This window comes from Necator americanus, chromosome X (assembly GCF_031761385.1).
Source record: "Necator americanus strain Aroian chromosome X, whole genome shotgun sequence".
NCBI lineage: Eukaryota > Metazoa > Nematoda > Chromadorea > Rhabditida > Ancylostomatidae > Necator > Necator americanus.
Genome location: NC_087376.1, coordinates 19,694,236 through 19,716,621, shown reverse-complemented (window position 1 = coordinate 19,716,621; position 22,386 = coordinate 19,694,236). Strand labels below are relative to the sequence as shown.

Here is a 22,386-nt window from a genome sequence, read left to right as displayed (position 1 = left end):
TCCTGAAACCACTTTCAATCCTTGGAGTTGTAAACAGTTTCAGTTCAGGACCGAGTGGAGAATTCTTTAACTATCTACAAATCAACCGATATGCCTTAAAACTCGCTGTATCCTCGCGCTTCAAAGGCGTTTACAGGACAGCGACACTGGATAAATGATAGGAAATGATTCTTGCGCGACGAAATCTGTGAGCCCTGCTACGACATGAACATGTGCGTGATTTTTATCAAATGAACAATACGTAGACACTCCAAGATTTAAAAAAGTAGCAAAAGAAAAAAGAAAGCAAAAGAGAAACCGAGAAAAACCAGACTAATGCTTTTTAAAATCCATGTTCTTTTGGATCACTACTTTTAAACTGTATATACTTTAGTTTAGATCACATCGGCCGCTTATAGTTATAGCACCTGTTACCATCGAAACGTACCGCAACAGAGTTAAGAAGACGAGTAAAAACGCGAACGAAGAAATATTAAACTGCTATGAAAGTAATTTTATCTTTTTTCTCTTTTATCTCCACTTGTTCTCCAATTTCGTTGAAGATGTAAGATTCTCAAAAAAGGCAAAGTCGGCATCGACGATTTTCTGTCGAACTTAAAGCAACTCGTTGATTCCAGTTAAGTGCAACGCTCAATGCGTTCCTTGTCTACTAATGGAGTTTTTTTTTAAAGAAAGTGACCCTTTTTCCAAGTGTAGCAAAAAGAAAGGTTCATTCCAAATCTCATATCGCAGTCGAAGATAGATCTTTACGTTTTCGCTGTTTTATATTCCTTCCTTGACTAGTTTATTGAAATTTCTAAAGTCCTTTAAATTGAGTAGAGCCGAGGTTTTATTGAAAATTATTGGCCAAAAAAGCTCTCAAATGAATGGATTGAACAACGACGAGGTTGTGAGAAAGTTCAGTCAATATCCAAGTGCGGTCGATAATGTGCATACATTGAGGTAGATATGAATCGAAAAAAAGCGAAAAAAAAAAAGAAAGAAAGACGGTTCTCGATCAAAGCTATGGCAGTGCAAAACCGTGAGATTGTAAAAAAAAAGAATTAAATTCACAGATGTGTTATCTTGCGTAAAAGTTAAGCATGTGTTGTTGGACTTTTGGAAAAATGATAGCAAATAGCCATCCAGCATTTCTGAGAGGCAATGAAGTTCAGTTTTGTGTAGATAAAAGCAAGCGTTCTTTTCTTATGTTCTTATCACCTATATCATTCCTTTTAAAAATATCTCCGCCCACGCTCATGCTGACAGTAAGTCAACCTGATTATATCATTAGAATTTTTTTTTCTAGCCGCTGAGAACAATATAGTTTAGAACTATTATCCACGTTTGCTAGTCGTATGCGGTTCGAGACAAAAGTTCAATGACACAAACTGCGTTCAGCAAAGAGCACCTTTCTTTTTAACCATCTAAAACTTGAAAAATTTAGTAAGACCCCGCAAGCTGACATTATTGCAGGATGAGGATGTTCAGTTTCATCCTTGCACCGTTAACGGAGTTCGAAGTTGCTCCCATGCTTTTAGTTCATTCCTTTCCGTTAGAAATTTGGAAAATAAGCGAACTTCTTCAGTCTATATTCGTTCATCACAGAATCATTATTGACTATTCATTATTGATCATTATTCACTACAACTACTACAATTTGGACTCAGCTTTTTTGCAGTCTCGTCGAAGTTCAACTAAGTGTGCTTGAAAGCCTTGACTTCCCCTTTTTCACACAGTTTTCCTGAAGGACAATGGAAATTTAGAAATAGCTAAGAAGAGGAGTTAAATCCGAGAAAAAATGTGTCATTGACTAAGACGTGGAAATCGAAAGAAACCTATCTCTTAATAATACGCTTGGGAAAGGGTCACTTTTAAAAAAATGTATAGCTTAAAATCAAAACTTGAACCAGGCAAAAGTTATAACGCTCAGTTTTCTCAAATGCTGAAGTTGGTAGTACACGCATAACACCTTTCGTATGGCGAATTCTGAGATAGCACAGATTTCAAAACATAACAAAAGATTGATTACAGCTACAAGTACTACAGCTTTAATTGCTTTCAATCCTGCTATTTGTGCAACAAAAAAAAAACTCCTTTCGCCTCATAGTGGCGTGGACGTGACTCTGTGTGTCGAACTGCCATGCACATCGGAGGTTCGTCCTCCGGCAGGGCCTCGCAAGGTGAGAAAGAGTTCGACACATCCGACGTTCCGACTTCTCGGAACAGAAAGCATAACAAAGAGTAGGCCTGGCAAGACTCACCACCGTCTTAGCAAAATGTCGCAAGATGGCCCCCTGATCCACATCGGTTGGGCGACGACCTGTGGTGAAAGCTAGACTCGGAGCAGAGCTGCTTAGTATGGGAAAGAATCTTTTTGCCACTTCAGCATATTTACTGCTTCAGTGCCCCGCACACTGAGTCCTGCCGTCTCAGACGTCAAACGGTATGGCGACCGGTAAGAAGCGATCAAATCTCAGGTTGTTCAGGTCGTCGATTCTGGACCAAGGTGACACAAGCACGACTCGCCATGGAGACTCTCAGACTGTGTACTTACAGCGCGAGAACAGTGTTCTCGGACGCTGACCTGCATGCCCTTCTCGGAACTGCAGAGCATATCGAATTTCACGTTATTGCTCTGCATGAGACCAAGTGCAGAAGGAGCGACGTATGACAGATGAATGCACACTCTTCATTCGTGGAGAGAAGGCTCCGTCGCGAAATGTAGGCGATGTTGGTTTAGTTGTGCACCCGTCCATTTTCCATCTTATCGATCCTCACGAGATCCTGTCACCTCGTCTGGCTATTCTTCGCCTCCGCTCTCTGCGCCAAAAACCCATCAGCACCATCAACTCCTACTCAGCAACACCAACAGCTGATGAATCCGAATTGGGCGTGTTTTACGAGGAGCTGGAGGAAGTGGTCGGCAACGAGAAGACTTTCGCCGGGAACTTCAACGCAGAACTAACAAAGGCTACAGAAGAGGAGTACAGGATCGGAAGATTTGGAGTAGGGGACCGGAATGAAAATGGCAATCGTCTCGCCAAGCTGTTGTCCGCCGCTCGCCTCTTCCATGGGAACTCTCTTTTTATAAAGAAAGGTCATCGTCGCCATTCATCGTCGGTGGACATGGGAATCGCCCATGTCCACCGACGATGAATGGCGCGACTCGTGCAAACATCGACCACATACTCACCAACCGGAGATGTTGTCTACTCCACGTCTCGGTAGTAACTTCCTTGTGTAGTGGTTCTGATCACCGTCTCCTTAATGCAAAAACACGACCTGCCACACAATGAAAGGGACATGCGCTATCGGCAACGAAGGGGAAAAGAAGTCGTCCACGACGATTGCGTACTCGAGGACTCCTGGTCCCAAGGTGACAGGCACATCGAAGAGAACCTAAACGTGGAATACGAGATGCCGCTCAAAAGATTACGAGTCTGCGCCTCGAAGCAGCGCACGACAAACTTGGACCAAATCTAGAAGACCACCAAGGAATTGTTGGAAAGAAGAAGGACATTGAGGCTTGATCCGAATGTATCGCACACTGCGCAGTTAGTGGCAAACATTAGCTGCTGAAAAGCGTTGCAGGAGGATCTTTCGCAATAGAGGCAGAAGAAGATTCTGGAAGCAGCACAAAGAAGAACGAGTCTAAAGAAGTGCCTGCAGATATCTCCGCGAATATAATGTCCCGCTAGAGGCCTTGCTGAGCGAAGACGGGACTGGCACGTCTTCTCGTCGTGAGATGGAAATCATTACGGAGAAGTTCTACTCGAACCTTTTCCGTTCATCAACTCCTGTGTCAAGCCCGATCATCCCCACTGGTGAAGCTCCACCACGGATTCTCCCTTTAGGAGTACGAGTCGCTACCAAGAGCATGAAACTTGGCACAGCCACCAGGCCTAATTTTATATCAGCAGACTATCGGCGCACGACGTCCTATCTTCAGAAATAAAGTCTCTCAGCCCAATCGAAGACCTCGGAAACCGTTCTTATCCATAAGGAAGGTGACAGAGAGGACCTTCGGAACTACCGTCCGATATGCTTGCTGAGCGTCTTATAAAAGTATTCACCAAAGTCACCCTCACGCACATATCTAGGACGCTGGATGAAGCCCAGACTCAAGAACATGTGGATTCCGTCAGGGGTTCAGCTGCTTGGACACCACATCCAGACTGTGTCAACGGTCATAGAGGTTTGCCGGGAATACCGCCTGCCCCTTGTTCTAACCTTCCTCGACTATGAGAAAGCTTTAGCGAAAAAACTAATGCGATAATGTCAGCGCTGGTCGATCAAGGTATGGACGCGTCGTATGTGAAGACATTATCCAACTGCTGCGATCGGTGCACCACTAAGATACAGCTTTTCCAGCGCTGCTTCACCATACCCATTGGAAAGAGGGTACGACAAGGCGATACTATATCGCCGAAGCTGTTCACCTCTGCATTGCAATGGATAATGAAATCACTTTCTTGGGAAGAAAAAGACATAAAGGTGTTGATGGAAGATTCCTCTCGAGCCTTCGTTCTGCAGCGATATCGTTCTCTTTACAAGCAGTACCAATGAAGCAGAAACGATGCTCAGCGAATTGAACGAAACAGGGAGCAGGGAGAATAGGACTGCGAATAAACAGAAAGAAGACACAGTTCATGAAGAACGCCCCGTGCGAAGACGGAGGAATACAATTTAAAAACTTTGTTATACGTATACCTCGGACGTTCTATGAACATGGAAAACAACTTGAAGGAAGAACTGAATAGAAGGATGAGAGCAGCATGGGCAGCATTCGCACCTGTAATGGAAGCTACGGATCAACTGAAGATCAGATCAAGATCTTCATGCCTATCTGTTTGACTCGACACTTCTTCCAGCGCTCTGTTACGCAGCGGAGACACGGGCAGGTACCACTACCACGTCTAGGAAGCTACTTACTTTCCACAGAGCCCTTGAGAGATGTCTTCTAAAGTTTAACCGGCGCAAACAACACCTAGCCGGTCTTCGCAGCTCCGACTTTAGATGAGTGTCTCGTCTTCACGACACAGCGGAATATATATCGAAAGCAAAGTACAGATGGGCCAGTCACATTATGAGAAGAATTTGACGATAGATAGGCTAAAAGAACGCTAGAGTGGATCCCAAGAGATGCTAAACCGTATCCGTATCCAGCTGAAACCTCAGCTGAATAGGGCTCAAGGACCTCATGAACGCCACTCACGAAGCTTGAGAACATCTTAGATGACAATAGCGAGGGAACGGAACGAGTGGAAGAGATGCTGGGGCTCGCACGTCTAGTGAAGACGGGCCATCTAAGTATCTAAGTAAGTAAAAAAAATCACTTCCCCATGAAAACTAATATGACAAAAAAAAAACAAACCATTAATAGCATTGATAGGGATTTTTCCTATTACCACACGACGACAATCATCTAGAAAATCGTGAGACTCGCGCTGATGCCATCTGTGAAAAAGGACATCAACCATCATTAACGACACGTTGCAACTCATTTTTCTTGAACAATCTCACTTCTTTGCTTGAGCAAAAATTCAAGTTAGACAAAAGTGCAAAACTCAACTGCGCTGAGAGCGTAAGAAAAGCGATGGATAACTTCCGTCACGTGAGTGACCCTGACCACAGAAAGTAGAACACATGGTTCGAATTTAGTCAATCATCTTGTTTGCGAGAGGTAGGCGACATTGCATCAACGGAGCAAATAAAATGTAAAGGTTTGCACGAGCCCCTTCCCTAACTTGCAAACTTGTCGTCGTAAATTTTTGCGACAGCTTTTGCGGATTTTATCAAGATATAGTAGGGTCGAAATAACATGAAGCACGGTGCAATTGCACAAGCGGCTGCACTTGAAGTGGTACGGCAGACTGTAGCTTTTAGGATCGAGTAGGGACCCATGCTAGCACCTCTCACCGCTGCAGTTCGCAATGGTCTCATCTCGACTCTAATCGCTAGCTGCATAGGTACCCAGTAGTTGACGAACGATGGCCAAATCGGTTATCCTCTTTAAATAACGTCCAGGCCTTACAATGTTTTAATTTCTGAAAACGATCGTTCACTTCATGTCAACTGCGCTTCAATATGCTGCACGTCATTGTGGTAGAAGGTAACTCGGTGTCGTTTTTTTATCGTTGGCTTGAGAATTGTTTTTGTCGTTACTTACTATTAATTTTTTCTGCTTGACATTATCTGTAGGTGACAGTTCTTTCATGAATAGAAAGGTAGGGCTCCTTTTAATAAGGAATACTTACTCGACGTCAAAATGATCCGTGAAAATTCTTAAAAACTCGTGTTCCAAAACATTAAGACTTTCGCTACACCCAAAAGTCAGTCCTAATCTATGCGTTGTCATTTTGTCAATTGTACAGAATGAGAAAAACTAGAAAACTGGTACATCCTTCACGGCAGTTAACTATGAAAATGAAACTTCTAACCTATTTTCCATATTTCAACAACCTTATGATCTTTTATGTATTTCACAGCTATCAGCTTTCTTCTGAGCATCTCACTTCCACAAAACATCTTTGGATAAAAACGAGTCAAACAGCTGCTAAGCTTTCAGAAAGGTACCTATGTATAGTGGACTTTTGGAAACGGAGTTCGTGTTGTCTTTTCCAGAAGGGCAACTGGCAACTAGAGAGCTGTAGCACACAAATTGCTCTCCGCCACAGTAATGAGAATACTTAGTTAGGTGATTAGGGTAGCCAATAGGGATCTTGTAAGATGACCGTTTTAATTCCATTTCTATTTAATTATATTTCAATGGTTCGAATTTCAATTTCAATTGTTCAATTGATCGTTTTCAACCTTATCAATGTTACGTTGTTGCACAGTAAACATGGTCGGCTCGTTTACAAAAAAAATCGGTGCGAATCGATTGGAAAGTTCAGAAATGGTCGGCTTACCACAGATTAAGAAATGAAGAATTGTATACAAATCTGCTATGTGCTCGCACTGGCCCTGCTTTTTAACTAAACACAATCATGCGTTCGAGTGCATGAATTGGGAACGTACGAGCCTTATAACCTTTTATATGGCGAAAGATTCCCATACAATGCAAAAAAAGTGCTGTCGTTCAGCACATCGCCGAAGCCCATAACCTGAAAGGTCAACTGTCTGAAGAGAGCAGGAATCTTTTGCAACAACCGTCCGTTTCGTCACGCTAAACTGCTGATGACACCCCGAAGGAACTTCAACAAACCGCCCTGTCTAGGTTTCTACGATATCTCTGTGTGCCGTTTGCTGCATTGCAAGAAACACGCATGAGAGATTGGCCCATCATCAGCATCGAAAATTACGTCATATACTGCGGCGATGCTGATGAGAAGAAAGTAGGTGGCTGGGCGATAGCTGTGAGGAGAGGTTAAAATAAACTGGTGGAAGAATTCGGCTCAACGTTGTCCAGAGGTGCCTTTGTTCGGGCGCGGGATCCCAGAGGAAGTAAACCATAAGTGCCCACTCGCCTACGGAAACCGCTGACGACAAGAATAAGGACATCTTCTATGATGAACTCAATGCGTTTAATACCAAGCCAGTAGGCGGTAATTGTCGTAATCGACGCAAATACGAAGACGTGACTTGAACAACAATTCGATGTGCTAGGAAAATGGTATTATCCAGCGGAGTCCACGTCGGATAACGGTAACTCTGTGATCGACTTATGTGAACAGATGGGCTTCATCATCGCTTCCACGTCTAAGAGGAATCATCGATGACATCAGCTTACGTCGTTCTGAAGATCTGCTTTTCGCAGACACCTCCGTACCGCTCTACTCGTATCATCAGATATGTAAGGTAAACAGAACGGAATCTTTTCTGGACCATCCACTACGTTGGATCTTCGAGAAGGTTGTCGGGATATGTTAAGGATATCAAGCAAATCAATTAAAAACTGACGAAACGTTACCTGTCTGAACGTCAGTGTTTCGAATGCCCTCATTGATACCATTGATACTGGCCTACTTTTGATACATCAATGGTGGAAACTTACCGCCTGAGCTTTTTAGAGGAAATGATCATAACTTCTACATATACCAAAGGCGCCTTGTACAGCCTGTTGCGTTACGACACCATGCACGATGATTGAATAGAAATCGGCGCAAGACAAGAAGAAAACAAGTATGGGGATAAATGGATACAAGTGAACAAATATAGAGATATAGAGATAAAGACCGACATAGGAGACATGCAGACAAAATATAGTCGGCGTAATTGTGCACAATTTTCATCCTTCCCACTATCAAGACGAGGGAACCTCCTTAGTTCGCTATATCAGAAGCTTGTCCTGATTCCGGGGAATCTCCTCAAAAGCGATTTGCAAGAATTGGGTTCCCACTCCCTCTTTTAGTGTAACTGTGCATATAGTAGGATCACAACGACATGAAGCACGGTGTATTTGCCTAAACAACTGCGCTCGAAGCGCGCGGTGGAAAAGTGGTTGTAATCGAGGAGGGACCACCGCGAACTGCAGCAAATAATGATGCTAGCAAGAGTCCTCCTTTGCACCTAACTGCTACGCTCCACAACGCTTCGAGCGCAGCCGCTTACGCAACTGCACCATGCTTCATGTAGTATTGACCCTTCTATGCTTATCCTTCTTCTAGGAAAGATTTTGGATTTTGCTACAGTGATTTCTATTGCAAAAAAGTTTAACAATGCATAATTAAACAAAAAAAAGGGGCAGAAGTTAAATCCCTACGAGCTATGAGCAATGGAAAGAAAACATAAGGTAAGCCTATTCATGCACTGTTAAAGAAAAAAAGTAGGAAAAATCATAAAAACAAGAACAAAAGAGTTCCGAACAGTTTTTGAATACAGTAGAAGGAGCTCTGTGCACCCCTTCACCGAGGTCGCGTTGCATCATCATGTTTCAAAACGTGTTACGCCGACTGTATATATCGATGACACATGACACAGACAAATATATATTTGCATAAAGCAAAGTTGAGTAAAGAACATTTCTGTTAAAGACTGAATTCCCTCATAGCCCTGCGCACCTGTCCTTCGAGAGTTCTTTGTCCTTTCCAACCAAAATCAAGTTGGGATGTAATCTCACTCCAGCGATAAGTGGACATATGACGTACGTGGCGACATCCTTCCTTTTCGTTCCTCCGTTCTTATCAACAAAACAGTTCCTTAACGCTATTATTATAAATCACATAAATATAACAATTTTTGAACAACAAGAGTAAGGACACGGTCGCGCTATTACACAATGTTCTACACAATGTACTGTGCAGAAGGAAACCAAAAACGATTTATACGTGTGTTTGAAGTGGATTTCTTTTCGTAAGTAGCGACAGGTTCCGTACGAAATTTTGCCTTCTAAAAATAAGCTTCCGCAAAAATGCTTGAAGTAGTCTCCTTCTCACGATGTGAGAACCGCGTATAGTTAAAAGAAACACCACAATCATTCGATTTTCGCAAACAACATGCCTGAGAAAAATTTCAGTGGCAAGAAAGGTTGGGTAGAATGATGGGGAAGAGTTTCGAACACTGGTTTCACCTTATCTCATACCAATTATTACATGTTAGTTCTTGAGATCATACCCAAATTGTGTCTAGCCTACCGTGTTGGACAAGGTATAGTCGGGAAAAACGACATGAAGCACAGCGCAATTGCGTAAGCGGTTGCGTTCAAAGCGGCGCGGTGGCGATAACGTTGGAATCGAGGTGGGACCATCGCGAAATAAAGCAAAGAATAGTGTCAGCAAGGGTCCCTTCTATACTTTAACCGCTAAGCTCCACCGCACCGCTTCGGGGAATGGTCAAGAGGAACCCGTATGATGAGCCGTCGCAGATCCAGGAGGCTAACGAGCGTCGTTAATTCCACCGCGCGTCTCCTAACAGCGTCGTGATCGCTACAGTAGCCTGGTTGCTCCCCTTGTGCTACGTCTCGCTGACGCCCCTCCCACACCACCCTCCCTGCCCATTTCGCCACGTCTGCTGCTCTTACGAGGAGTTTTCCCCGCCGCGCCCGCAACTCTTGCGATGGGCTTTTAAAATTGAAGGAAAAAGAAAATGCCTGGCATTAGATTTTGTTTGAAATTCTATATAAAGTATACTTGTAAGTTAATATAAATGAAAGATGTTTGTATATATGCCATTTAAAAATGCGAGTGAAATGAAAATATCCTGTTTTGACTTGTTACATGGAAATTAATCATCTATCTCTGGGCTGAGTAAAAATGGCGTCCAACTCCTAACGAGGCGCGAATAATGCCTCGCAGACATACATTGTACCTAAAGGTATATCTCGAAGATACAAAGGTCTCTGTTCTCCACTCCACTAACACAGCTAACCTGTTATATTGATTTTATGTAGAGAATACATGGAAATGAAGCGATAAAAAGCTGTTGAAAGAAGTTCAAAGAACCGTACAAAGATTTGTTGTATAAAACGTACCAGCAAGTATTTAAATATTTGACATGCGCTCTTTGCGAACATTATATCTATATAAAATTTTGAGAAGGCAAAATTTAGAAAGGGGTTTAAAGAATGTATACAAAGTAATAAGGACATAAAGTAGCTGGGCGTATAGTTGTTGCAGTTGAAAGTTGAAAATGAATCCGTTGAATAACGTCGTGACAAGCACAAACTTATGCACTGCGAGTTTTTGTAGAACAGTTTGGGCGTGAAATGTGTGAAATTACGAGGTGTAAAAATATGTGCATGTTATTCTTTTCCCTGCAGCATCTTTTTGAGATAATCTTTATTTGTGTGAAGTTGCTCAAATGAGGTCAATGTAGGTCACGCATATCACTCTTATCAACCATCAACTCTTTGGCTCTTTGATACTCTATGATACGTCTCTGATAATATATTTTTTAATTGGAGAGAAGGATCTAGTTTTTCTCCTTAATTTCCGACAATATGCGCTCAGTATACTATATTCGTACATCAGAACTTGCTGTGTCAATTCGCTTTACACCCTTCTCCCTTTTAAATTCACAATATCCACTGCTTCGTCGCGCGCAACGCTGATTAGAGAGCAATTGGGGAGCGCGGTCTATATGACCTGAGGCGGTCGAAGACGATGTCTAGCTGGCGGAGCAGCAGCCGTGATTACGCGAAGGCGCTGAAAGGGGGTCAGAAAAGGTCAGCCGGTTTTCACGGGTACTCTTGTCCCGCACCCCACAGCTTCGAATGCAACCGCTTACTTAACTGCACTGTGCTTCATGTTGTTTTGAGCCTACTATACGAGCAGTTTTAGCAGATTTAAGGTGAATAAACAGAAACTTAAAAATGTGATACAAAGCTGATCGTATGGGAGACAGCTGCTCGTGAGAGGAATTCTGTATTCTTGATGTCTTGAAAGAAAGGATTTGTTTGAATAGATTTCTAAAGTTCCTGAGAATAATATCTAGACAAAATTCGCGAACACCATTTATGTCATATGGTATTAAGTATATTGTTTTTAAATGCTGTGTACAGGTTCATTTTCTAGCCACATTACGAACCTATGTGGAGTAGTAGTTCATAGTTCTTCTCTGTGATCTATTCGATTCAGTAATTTCTACAACTATCCAACTCTCATTATGTACTCCTCTTCCCATATCTCCTTCTAACACTGTAGTTCTCTGCGTCTCTATAGCTAGGAAAGCATCTAGGATGGTTGCTCGTGTATCTAAAAACAACTACAGCGTGACTTCAACAAGCCATTTTTGCATCTGCATTTTTGCATCAAAAATATCCACCGCTTACATGTCTCGCAGGTATTCACGTAAAAATCTCTGGAAGCCATTTCACTGTTCCCCATCCACATAGAGAGTCAAGTCACTTTGTCAACCGTTATCTCCAACATCGATCACCTCCAACCTCGCTAGGCAAAACCACGTAAAATCCGTGCGGACTACCGGAAAAGAATCAGTAAGAACGAGTATTTCAACAGTAGCTCCTCCGCATAGTGTTGAAAAAGAAACGTGATCATTTGTTCGCAATGATTAAAAGGAAAAGTAAGTCAAAAGTACAGATCGTGGAGATCTCTCAGGAAGAGAATAACAGGGAAAGGAAGCGATTTCGATTTGCAATTTTATTCGATTTAACCTCAAGATATCTCTGCAGAGTATATTAGATTTCCTTTCAAGTGGATGAAACAGGAATATCGTACAGGCACCAAATGTAGTCCTTTGTCGTAGAATTGGAAGCGTATCACAAGCCCGGAACAAGAGCATCTTATCTCATATCTCTCCGCCGCATTTCGAAAGAAGAAAACTGTAGTTGACAGCATGTTCCGCACGGCAAAAGACGCTTGCAGTGGGAGGGGAATCGTTAACTTTGGGTCGATGTATTGCTATTTCTAATGGAAACAACATCCGAAGGTCTAAAACAAGACGATATCAAGATCTGGAAGACCGATGAAAACCCTCACCATTGATTAGATATCCTCTCTGTTTTCCTTACATTATCAGCGAAGTGAGCAAGTCACCAGGAAGTATCTGAGGGCAGGCATAGACAGTTCTGTTTCGGTTGTAGAAGAGGGCACCGAACAAATTGAAACATCAGCTCATCCCGAAAGCTTGTACGACACTATCCGTACAACATAAAGCTGTATTATATGCGATCGAAAACTGGACTTAACGTTCTGTCTGGTTGTGGAGAGATTCAAATTAATCTGTGGATGGAATCGTCCATATCGGCTCTGAAGTATTCGATTTGCCGAAGTGACAGTCAATGAAATCAGTTGACAAACTCGTATATGGCTTATCAAAAATCAGTGCACCTTTTCGTCTGGACCCTCTGTGATGTCCAGTTTTTGTATTTTTCCTCTCAACAAATTTTTATGTGTGATCGAACCTAACACCGAGATTCGGACCATATACAGCGGTGCAGATTTCGATACGCCCGGAACTGAACACGCACTAAGCCTCAACAATAATTCTAATAGACTGAATGTGGATATTTACCACAATCTGTTCCGATCCTAAGGAGTGTAGTTGTCGATCGACGATCCATTAAGTTGACTTCCTTTTTTTCTACACACGCATACCTTTCACAGTTCCATAGCTTGTTAAACACGCATTGATGATCATCCGTCGATATATTTACCATAAGTGTCTATCACAGTGTTCCATCTCTCGGGCGAGTTACAATTCTCTGGAACCAAAAGCTGAAAGACCTCAAAGACCGACTCAGCAGAGGATTTGATCGTCGAAGCGGTGGAACCACTTATTGACGGCGTAGAGACCACATCGTCCAACGCCTCGATGATGTTGGTGACCGTCTGACGTGCATTATGACATTCCTTCCACTCTAACAAAAAAAAATCACTCAGAGATGATGTTGATCCATCTCCACTACAATGGCGACACAACAGAGAAGCGACACTCTTAGATACCTTTGGCTGGGAAGCTAAAGGTATCTAGCTTTTATTTGAGCTACCATGAAAAAAAAGTTTGTTCTGGCTTTGAAACAATTTTCTTTGAAAACTAAAAAGATAAATAGCCAGCCTAATACTTCCGCGGTCGCGGGACAGCACTCGACGCCGTAGAGCTATATGTAGAATGACAGTTCTATGTACATTTGACTTGAGACAGCCGGTCATCCTCTCCTCACAGAGCACATCGGTGGTTGACTGCCTTTCTAGCTATGCTGCGTTTACACGAGCGGTAACATCGTATACTAAGCTTCCGTCGGATGAGATCACTGAAGCGTATAATATATGAAAGCTTTGGTCCTCGGAACGCTATAAGATCGGATTGTGCCAGTCTCGTTCATGTCAATCGTCACGTACTCGGTTTCTTTGACGTTGCAACATAGCCCAAGGCCAGCTAGACTATCCCACTTAACTTCGGCTTACTGCTTCAGTTCTTTCCCGCCGTAAGACGCTAGTATGGCATAGTCGGCGCAGAGCAGCGCCCATGATGCAAGATTCTGGAGATTTCCCGTCATAGTGTCCATGAGACTATGAAGAGCAGAGAGGTCTGAGCCCTGATGCAGGTCGACGGCGACTCGAGGGAAATTCAGCCGGCATCCCCCCTTGCGTTTGCACTCCACTTCATTGATCAGTATAGAGGATCTGGACAGATTTGACTAGCTCCTCTGTGAAATATGTTGTCTCTGAAGCATATCAAATAACATCTTGCGGAACACAATCGAATGGTTTCTCGAAGTCGAGGAATACGAGAAGCAGCGGTTTTTGCTTCTCGCGGTGATTTCAGTCAAGAGCCGTGTAAAACAGTATCGCTGATGTTCCAAATGGTCCATGCAGTGGTGAGTGAAACGGCACTGATTAGTGGGCAGATGAACAATGTTTCGGGTTCTGCGGTAGCTGATACGTTCAAAGACCTCCATGCTGCGAGACAGCAGTCGAATAATCTCGCAATCCAAACACTCCGGTGAGTTGTTTTTCTCCTTGCAAATAGGTATTGTCGCACTTTGTTGCCAAAGCAGAAGCCTCTTATTTTCTGTCGCGACTCGGTTCAGAAACTGTGCTAACCTGTTCATGTGATTCCAACCCGTGATATTCGCGGTTCTGCGAACAGGTGTTTTGGACTTGTAGCCGTACTCGTCTTCATTTGTTTCTACGTAAATCCAGCTTCGTCGATGGTTATTTGTGGATGTAGGGCCCTATATAGGCGGAGCTAGAATAATTGGTGTATGGGGTAACTATTCTGTTGAGATACTCTTGAAGTAGTCACGCCATCGCTGAAGAAACTATGCGTGGTGTGCGTGTATAAAGAATAAGTAGCCGACCTAGAGCCATCAGTTGCCCAACGCCTCGACTAATCGTTAGTTGTTTTTACTAGCGCGACAATGCAACAAACAATGCTTCGAGAAAGCAGATAACACAGTTTGTATAATAAAAGAATGAGATGGGTTCGGGGCACGCAGTAGCATCGGAACTATTTTTTTTCAGCCAAATACCACCTATTTTGTTTCCAATCGCCTTTTTATATGTCGAGCAGGGGATTGATATCAAGTAGGCTTATATTCGCAAATCACTGATGCGCCAAGTCGACTGTGTGTGCAGTGATAGAAGGTCGAGGGGTTCTGTAAATGAATTTGGCGCAGTTTGCTTGCATGCATACTGGTTGTGTCACCACACGGAACAGCGTTTTCCTCATTCATGGTAAATTATTGAAAGTCTAGCAACGCCCCGTTTTGTCCGCTGTGCAGGAGTATGGATATGAAAGTTCAAGTTCCGCATGAGGATATCACATTTATTTGCTTGCCAGTTGAAATGTCAGTGTCAGCTCCGCACCATGCGTGTAGCACATCGCATTCTTGATTCACCAGCAGCTCAACTGAAACTTGTAAACTATGCTGGTTTGTTCTACTGTTACTGTTTGAACGCTACTATGATTTCGTCTGATAGCGATATATTCCAGAGAATGGTTCCTTGGAGAGTGGCATGTCCTTTTCCACATCAGTAAACAAGACGCGAGCTGAGTACCAAAAGAACTGACGCCAAAACTACTGTAATGTTGCTGTTGCTGTTGTGCCTCCCACATCATACCCTATTCCGGCAAGATTGGACGCGCGGAAATTGAGTGGGAACCTCGACAAAGTGAAAAAGTCATGTGAAAGAACTTAAAAGAGCAAGCCAGGATCCATTTTAACGCGCCTGCAATGTCCATGATACAATTTTTTGATGGAAATCTCGCAAAAATGTTCAAAGCAAAATTCTTCTTACTTAAAGCTTAAGTTTGTCATCAAAGTTTACTGGATTAAATTCCTCTTGTACCACCGATTATTTCTTCACATCGTTCTGCAGTTCTATGTAAAATAACTCATTCATTAAGATCTTGACTGCGATTTTACTTGATTGCAACACATGAGGTAACCCTCGTTTCACATTTTCGTGTACTGATTTGCCCTCAAACTTTTTTATCTCTCAAAAATGTCACATGCACGTAGACGTTGTCAGAGCAACTAAAGAAGGAAAATATATTAAAACACTTCGCCGTCGCCGCTGATCAATAGGTGACTGTATATCAGCCACTGATTGTATCATGGACATCGCAGGCGCGTTGAAATGGATCCTGGTGAAGGCAACATACCACAAAATTGAACGTGTCCGAATCTCTTCACGCTCTCGTCTTTAAATTCCATTGGATATTGTTTTTTTCCGATCGTTAAAATGGAGTACAAAGCTAACAAAACGAAAAATTATGGACATCTTCACAATTTTCTACAGTTTCTTACAATTTATCGGAGTGATAAGACGACTAAAGCTGTCTGTGAGATCTGTGTTGTACATGAGGGCCATTGAATAAGGCACCAAAAGTTTAAAAACAACGAAAAAGAATTGAAAAACACGAAAAAAAAAACAGAAACTATAAGGAAAAAACCAACAAGAGGCATAGAAAAAGTGTTCGTCGATGGGAGGAAGTTGTTGGAAACGATGAAAAGACCAACAACGGAGAGTACACTGTTGAATAGTTCAGTGGTTTTTTTCGTTTCCGAAAAAATAGGAAAAAAATGGATTTTTACTCAACCCACAACTGCATCGAGCGGTGTGGTCAGTCTTCAAAGTCAAAATTCCCAATTTTGAAGCGGCAAGACAAAGTCCGAAAGCTATTTTCGAGCATTGTGGTTTTTCCACACAATCACATCCCAACTCGCAACAATTTTCAGCAACAAAATCGTTGTTTCCACAAAACTTGTTTCTCGATCAACAACCTCAACAATTCGATCTCCTTAACATGGAAGGAAATAATAGCATAAAAATGAGAACCGCAACATACATTTTTAAAATCATTTTCAAGTCTCTCAATTCACGGCGTATTGACGGCGCAAGGTTCAAAAGGAAATCCAAAAAAGATCCAGACTACCTCACTTGCTAATTACACGCCTGCTGTTTCGCTTATATTGATGACATAATAATAGCCAGTAACCCGATACGTCAACACTTGAGTGATTTAGAATTTTTTCAATGTATTGCCAGTTTCGGGATGAAGTTAACACCAAAAAAAGTTCTTTCTTCCAAACAACAGTAGAATACCGTTCTCATTAGCAAGAACGTTACATGCCCAAAATTAAACAAAGTCCGAGCATTGTAATTCCTTCTAATTCTGAAAAATACTTAGGGTAGAGTACCAGTTCTAATGTCACCTAAAATAGGACAGTCTTATCTCACACCGATGCAACCACCACCGGTGGAGACGCATGTCTTCTGCAATTTTGTCATGACACTTCCAAGGAACAATCAATTGTACATTGCAGCCACCCACTTACAAGGCCTGAGGAAAACTATTCAATGACAGAAGTAGAAGCGCTAGATATTGTATTTGCTTTTAAGCACTTCTATCCATGCGTTGCTAACGGTAATAGCACTCTAAAATCCCTAGTCCTCTGAAATCAATCGGATATTGTAGGATGCTTTGTCAAAAATCAAGTAGTGGCGCAGGCGATCATTCATTAATCATCCTTACCCAAATATACAAACAAAAATAACATACTTACTGATAACTCACTTGTTGAATCCTACTTTGAAACTAGAAAAACATAAATTAATTCCAGAAAAATATTTTCGTCCACAAATTTACAAACCAATAATCCAATTCATACAAGTTGTTTCATCTGCCAGAAAACTAAAGCCCCTTCAGGTCACGTAAGTGTAGACTTGGAAACCTTCCAATTCCTTCGCGACCTTTCGAACGTATCCACTCAGATATCACACTCTTCCTCAATGTATTGCAGAAACAAATTTGTTTCCATCATAATCCGGGCATTGAAGAAGTTCAGCAGCTGCAACCTGCACTCCAATTCCTAACCAAACAACAAACATTGTGGTGAAAGCACTGATAAATGATGTAATACCAAAGCGTGACATTCCAAACGTAATTGTGCTACATCGTGGTTCTAACTACACAAACGAGATATTTTCACAGACAAACCAAATCCTAGAAATATTTAACGAATTCACGAGTTGCAATCATAAAACGAATGGCCAAGTCGAAAGATTGGTAAAGGTAATAACAGATTCCCTCACCGCATACTATTCGGACGCTAAAGATATGTGGTCAGACTTTCTCCGACCTATTTTTACTTACAGCACTAATATGAGTGACACTACAGGATAGAGCCCATTCTTCGTTGCATACAGATGTAATCGAAATCACTTCTAGTGACATTGCTCACACTCCCACCCATACCTATGCAACCGACAGCTTTGCAGATCAATCTAACATTGCCCCACAAACCACCATAATCTAAGTCAGAAACGTCAAATGGATGGATTTGAATTGAATTGGATTTAAAATTTGAATCTGCCTATGAATTTGGCTAACATACGGCAAAATACAAATCAGGTTACAGCTTCCATAACAAATTCTTCTTTAAAGACATTTCCACTGCAGATCATGTTCTATAACGAGACGATACTCTACGCCCAAAATTCACTTACTGGTAGAAATGCCCTTTGCCGGTTGAATTTTATTGAAATACATATTGAAACACATTTTCGGCCCGATTAACACCATCACTAATCTGACTGGTCGAGAGGAAGGACAAATCGCTCATAACAATAGGTCTAAAATATGCAGAATTTCCTCGTTTTTCGTCCGCTAATGTTTTGACCTCAAAGTAAACCCAACACTTACGCACGAATATTCCATAGTTCACGACGATCATAACCCACAAGTAAAGCGTCAATCTTCCGGCACTTTGCACCTTTCCAGCAAGTGCATCAAAAACTGCTTTAGAAACACTATTTTTTTGATATCCTTGGAAGTAGTTACCAACTTATTTTGGAAAATACTCCACAACGATGCAAACTCTGCGCCGGTAAGGTGCCGAACCATTGCCATGCACCAGATGGGCGCGCGCTCCACCTTTCCACCATTGTCCAGAGGTGTACTTCTATGTATGTTGGGTTATATAGGCCAAGTTAGTTTCTGTCATACCTTTGTGAGGGTAAAGAAACTTTTGTGAATGTGAATGTACACTTACAAATTTGCAAATAATCATGCTATATAATAACTGACTTATTCGTCACGTATGTGCGTCTGTGTGTCTCAGTCACGAAATTCCAAAATGAGAGTGAGAGGGGCACCATGGCGTCGCTTTGGTGCGTTGGAGCCCCGACACGGTAAACTTGGGTGGGACGGGTCCTACGACATCGAATTCGTGTTCCTGAGCCAGAAAACCATGAAGTGGGGTGAGACGGGTCCTCCTGCCTCGGATTGGTGCGCGGAAGCCCCAACGGCAGAATGGGTTTCTATGACTCATTCGTATATCTATTTCCAGATGCTGCAAACATCCTTTCTTCCCAAAGTTGGAAACACACCTACAAACGGCTGCTTAGATACAATACAAGCCAACATACGTTCACGTGGTCTGACATAGAGATTTATCTTCATCAATACGATGATAATATTCACCTCATTTCATGTTAGCACGTCATTTTGTGCTAATTTTTGAGAGCGGAGGAAACTCATACTATGAGTAATGTTTCCAAATTGTGTAGATGTGAGAGAAACATAGATGTAAAATCAAGTTTGATTGTTCCCCAAATATAGAACTGACGCGTTTAGGAAGAAAATCATGAAATTTTTCATCTATGCCTAAATTTTTGAGGAAAAAAATTGAAGGGTTGATAGAAAAACAATTGTAATTTTGCAAAAAAAAAAGACACTACTGCAAATAATCATGCTATATAATAACGCACTTAGTCCGTGTGTGTATGTGTGTGTATGTATGTATGTATGTATGTATGTATGTATGTATGTATGTAGGTATGTATGTATGTTTTTGCATGGGTGTCACGAAAATACTCCATAATGATGCAAAACTCTGCGCCGGTAAGGTGCCGAACCATAGCCATGCACCTGATATGTGAGCACTCTACCTTCTCACAATTGTCCGAATATACGTAGCATGTATGTTGGGTTTGATAGGCCAAGCTGGTTTCTGTCATACGTTAGTGAGTGTAAATAAACTTTCATTTGAATGTACTCTTCAAAATTTGTAAACTATCATGCTATATAATAACGTGCTTAATCTGTTACGTATGTGCGTATGTGTGTGTCTCAGTCACGAAATTCCAAAAAGATTTGTGCGCGGGAGCTCCAACGGTAGAATGGGTTTCTATGACTCATTCGCGTATATATTTTCAAGCATATTTCTTTAATGCTGCTAACATCCTTTCTATAAAAGTGAAAACACATACGAACGGCTGCTTAAATACAATACCAGCCAACACATGTTCACGTGGTCTAACGTAGAGTATTATCCCCATCACCACGATATTCATGTTGTTTTTTCATGCTAACACATCATTCTGTGCTAATAGCTGAGAGCGGAGGAAACTCATACTTCGAGTGTTTCCAAATTGGTGAGGTTTCAAAGCAACATAGATGTAGAATCGAGTTTGATTGTTGTCGAAATATAGTACTGATGCGTTTGGAAAGAAAATAATGAAATCTCTCATCTGTGCCTAAGTTTTTGAGGAAAAAAAATTGATGACAGCATTAGATAGATAGGAGAAAAAATTATAATTATGATTTTACGAAAAAATTCAGTACTCTTATTTCTTATTCATCGATGAAGGCGAGCGAAGCAAACACTACAAAAGTCTGAAGTCCCGCTTCAGCCGGACGTTCAAACTGGAACAATATAATTTCTTTGAACAGGCGCTTCAAATAAACCCACCTTAACTGAAGAAGCACTCGCTTCTCCAAAAAAATTGCCCTCTCCCCCACTCCATAGTGAACGAAAACAAGTCTGCAGTTCATAGTTCAACATATGAATCATTCGTTTGTATTCAACAAATATCACACAAGATCTTGCTGTATACGAAAATTTTCTTCATTTCAATTTTCAGCATTCTCAGTTTACACATGTAATTGCATAATTTCCGAAATTGGTATTGGGTCTACAGACGTTTTTTTTTTTTTTTCAAGATACAAGCACGTATTTTGTCGTAGTTTTCTTTTCTTCTCATTCTACTTCTATTCTCATTCTACGCATGCCATAGCGATCAGTAAATGTCAACTCTCCATTCTTTCTCTCGTATAACCTACACCAATATGCCCCTCACCCATCCACATCGTAACACTTGGTAGCTCGAGGATGAGCTATCCTCTTATATTGGGGCAGGTGAATGGCGTAACTGGTAATCCGATTCACAGGATCCTCTGCTCGGGGTCTTAGTTTAAAAGAACTAAAGAGAGTTACTAAGGTTTTCTTAACCTTTCGAACTCTCCGTATTGCATCGAGTATAGGAAGTAGACCCTATAAAGTGATTTTTCAAGATACAAGCACGTATTTTGTCGTAGTTTTCTTTTCTTCTCATTCTACTTCTATTCTCATTCTACGCATGCCATAGCGATCAGTAAATGTCAACTCTCCATTCTACATCTCCATAAAGTGATATAAGAATTTTGTTAATTCTCGCTTTGTATTATTCTTTCTATAACTTCTCGTCTCTATGTAGTCATCTGTGCCTCCACAGTCGAGTAAGCAGCTAGGCTGATTCACGCTCTTCATAAACGAGGGAATAGAGGAGGTTGATGTCTCCACAGCATGCCTTCTGGATACGTATTCTCGCGAAAGTACTCAGGAAAAATATTTCCCCTCCTTCTTTTTCCTTCCTTTTTACAGTCTCCCCTCCTTCCACCATGTAGTATACAACAAAACACTGCAAAAAAGGCAAAAATTTGAATTAATTTAATTTCTAATTTAAAAAAGAAAAAGACCATACCAACAGATGTTTTATGACCAGCAGAAAATGTTGGGAAAAATCACATGAATCTATTTAAGAATTGTCTGCATAGGAGCAACACTCCCATATAATGTAGAAGGAACAATTCCATTTTTTTCATATTCATCTATGTCAGTTTCTACGAGCATTTATTTGAAACTATGTTCAATTCCTCTTTTTGTTGTCTGAACTAAAGATTTAATAGTAATATAGTAAAAGTTGACAATAATAAAAAAAAGTTGAGAGGAGAAATTTGCAGAATAACAAAAGCAAAGTAAAAAGAGCTCTCTCACAGTCCTGCACTGAAACTAATGCGAACACTGTAAAGCTAATTTTCGAGAAATGGGAGTTGTGCCAAAACGTGGGCTGCAAATGTGTTCATATTTCCAAGACAGTCGTTTTTGTAACAGAAGCACTGTCCAATTAGTATTGGCTATCCATTTCAGATTCAATGCAAAGACTTTAGTATTTTACCTTGGATGGGCACGTGAAGAGAAAAGCAGAGGCTCGAAACGATTCCACTATGGTAACTATTCTATAGCGGCAGTTTTACTTCTATAAATTATTTTTACCCATCGCACACTTGCGATCATACTAACACTTTAAATCTTCATCCCGTTTATGGCACCATAGACTAGACTTTGACTTTTGCATTTTCTTGCAATATTCTAGTTGGCAACGACGGTGAGAGCATTAATTTTCCTTATTATTGTGACCTGTTTAGAAGTGAAAATCGCAATCAAACCTTCCC

General features: G+C 41.5%; 1 protein-coding gene across 2 annotated transcripts in view; it reads right to left on the bottom strand.

Annotated features, from left to right (window-relative positions):
• RB195_024253 (uncharacterized protein) overlaps positions 1-22,386 on the bottom strand; it is a gene marked incomplete at both ends in the record, with an annotated part of 134,705 nt that overhangs the window by 82,282 nt on the left and 30,037 nt on the right. For both annotated transcript variants that reach the window (XM_064211959.1, XM_064211960.1), the window contains 2 exons: positions 5,357-5,439; positions 8,985-9,122. In XM_064211959.1, coding sequence (XP_064067839.1) covers positions 5,357-5,439; positions 8,985-9,122 — 221 coding nt within the window. The remainder of the gene's footprint in view (positions 1-5,356; positions 5,440-8,984; positions 9,123-22,386) is intronic.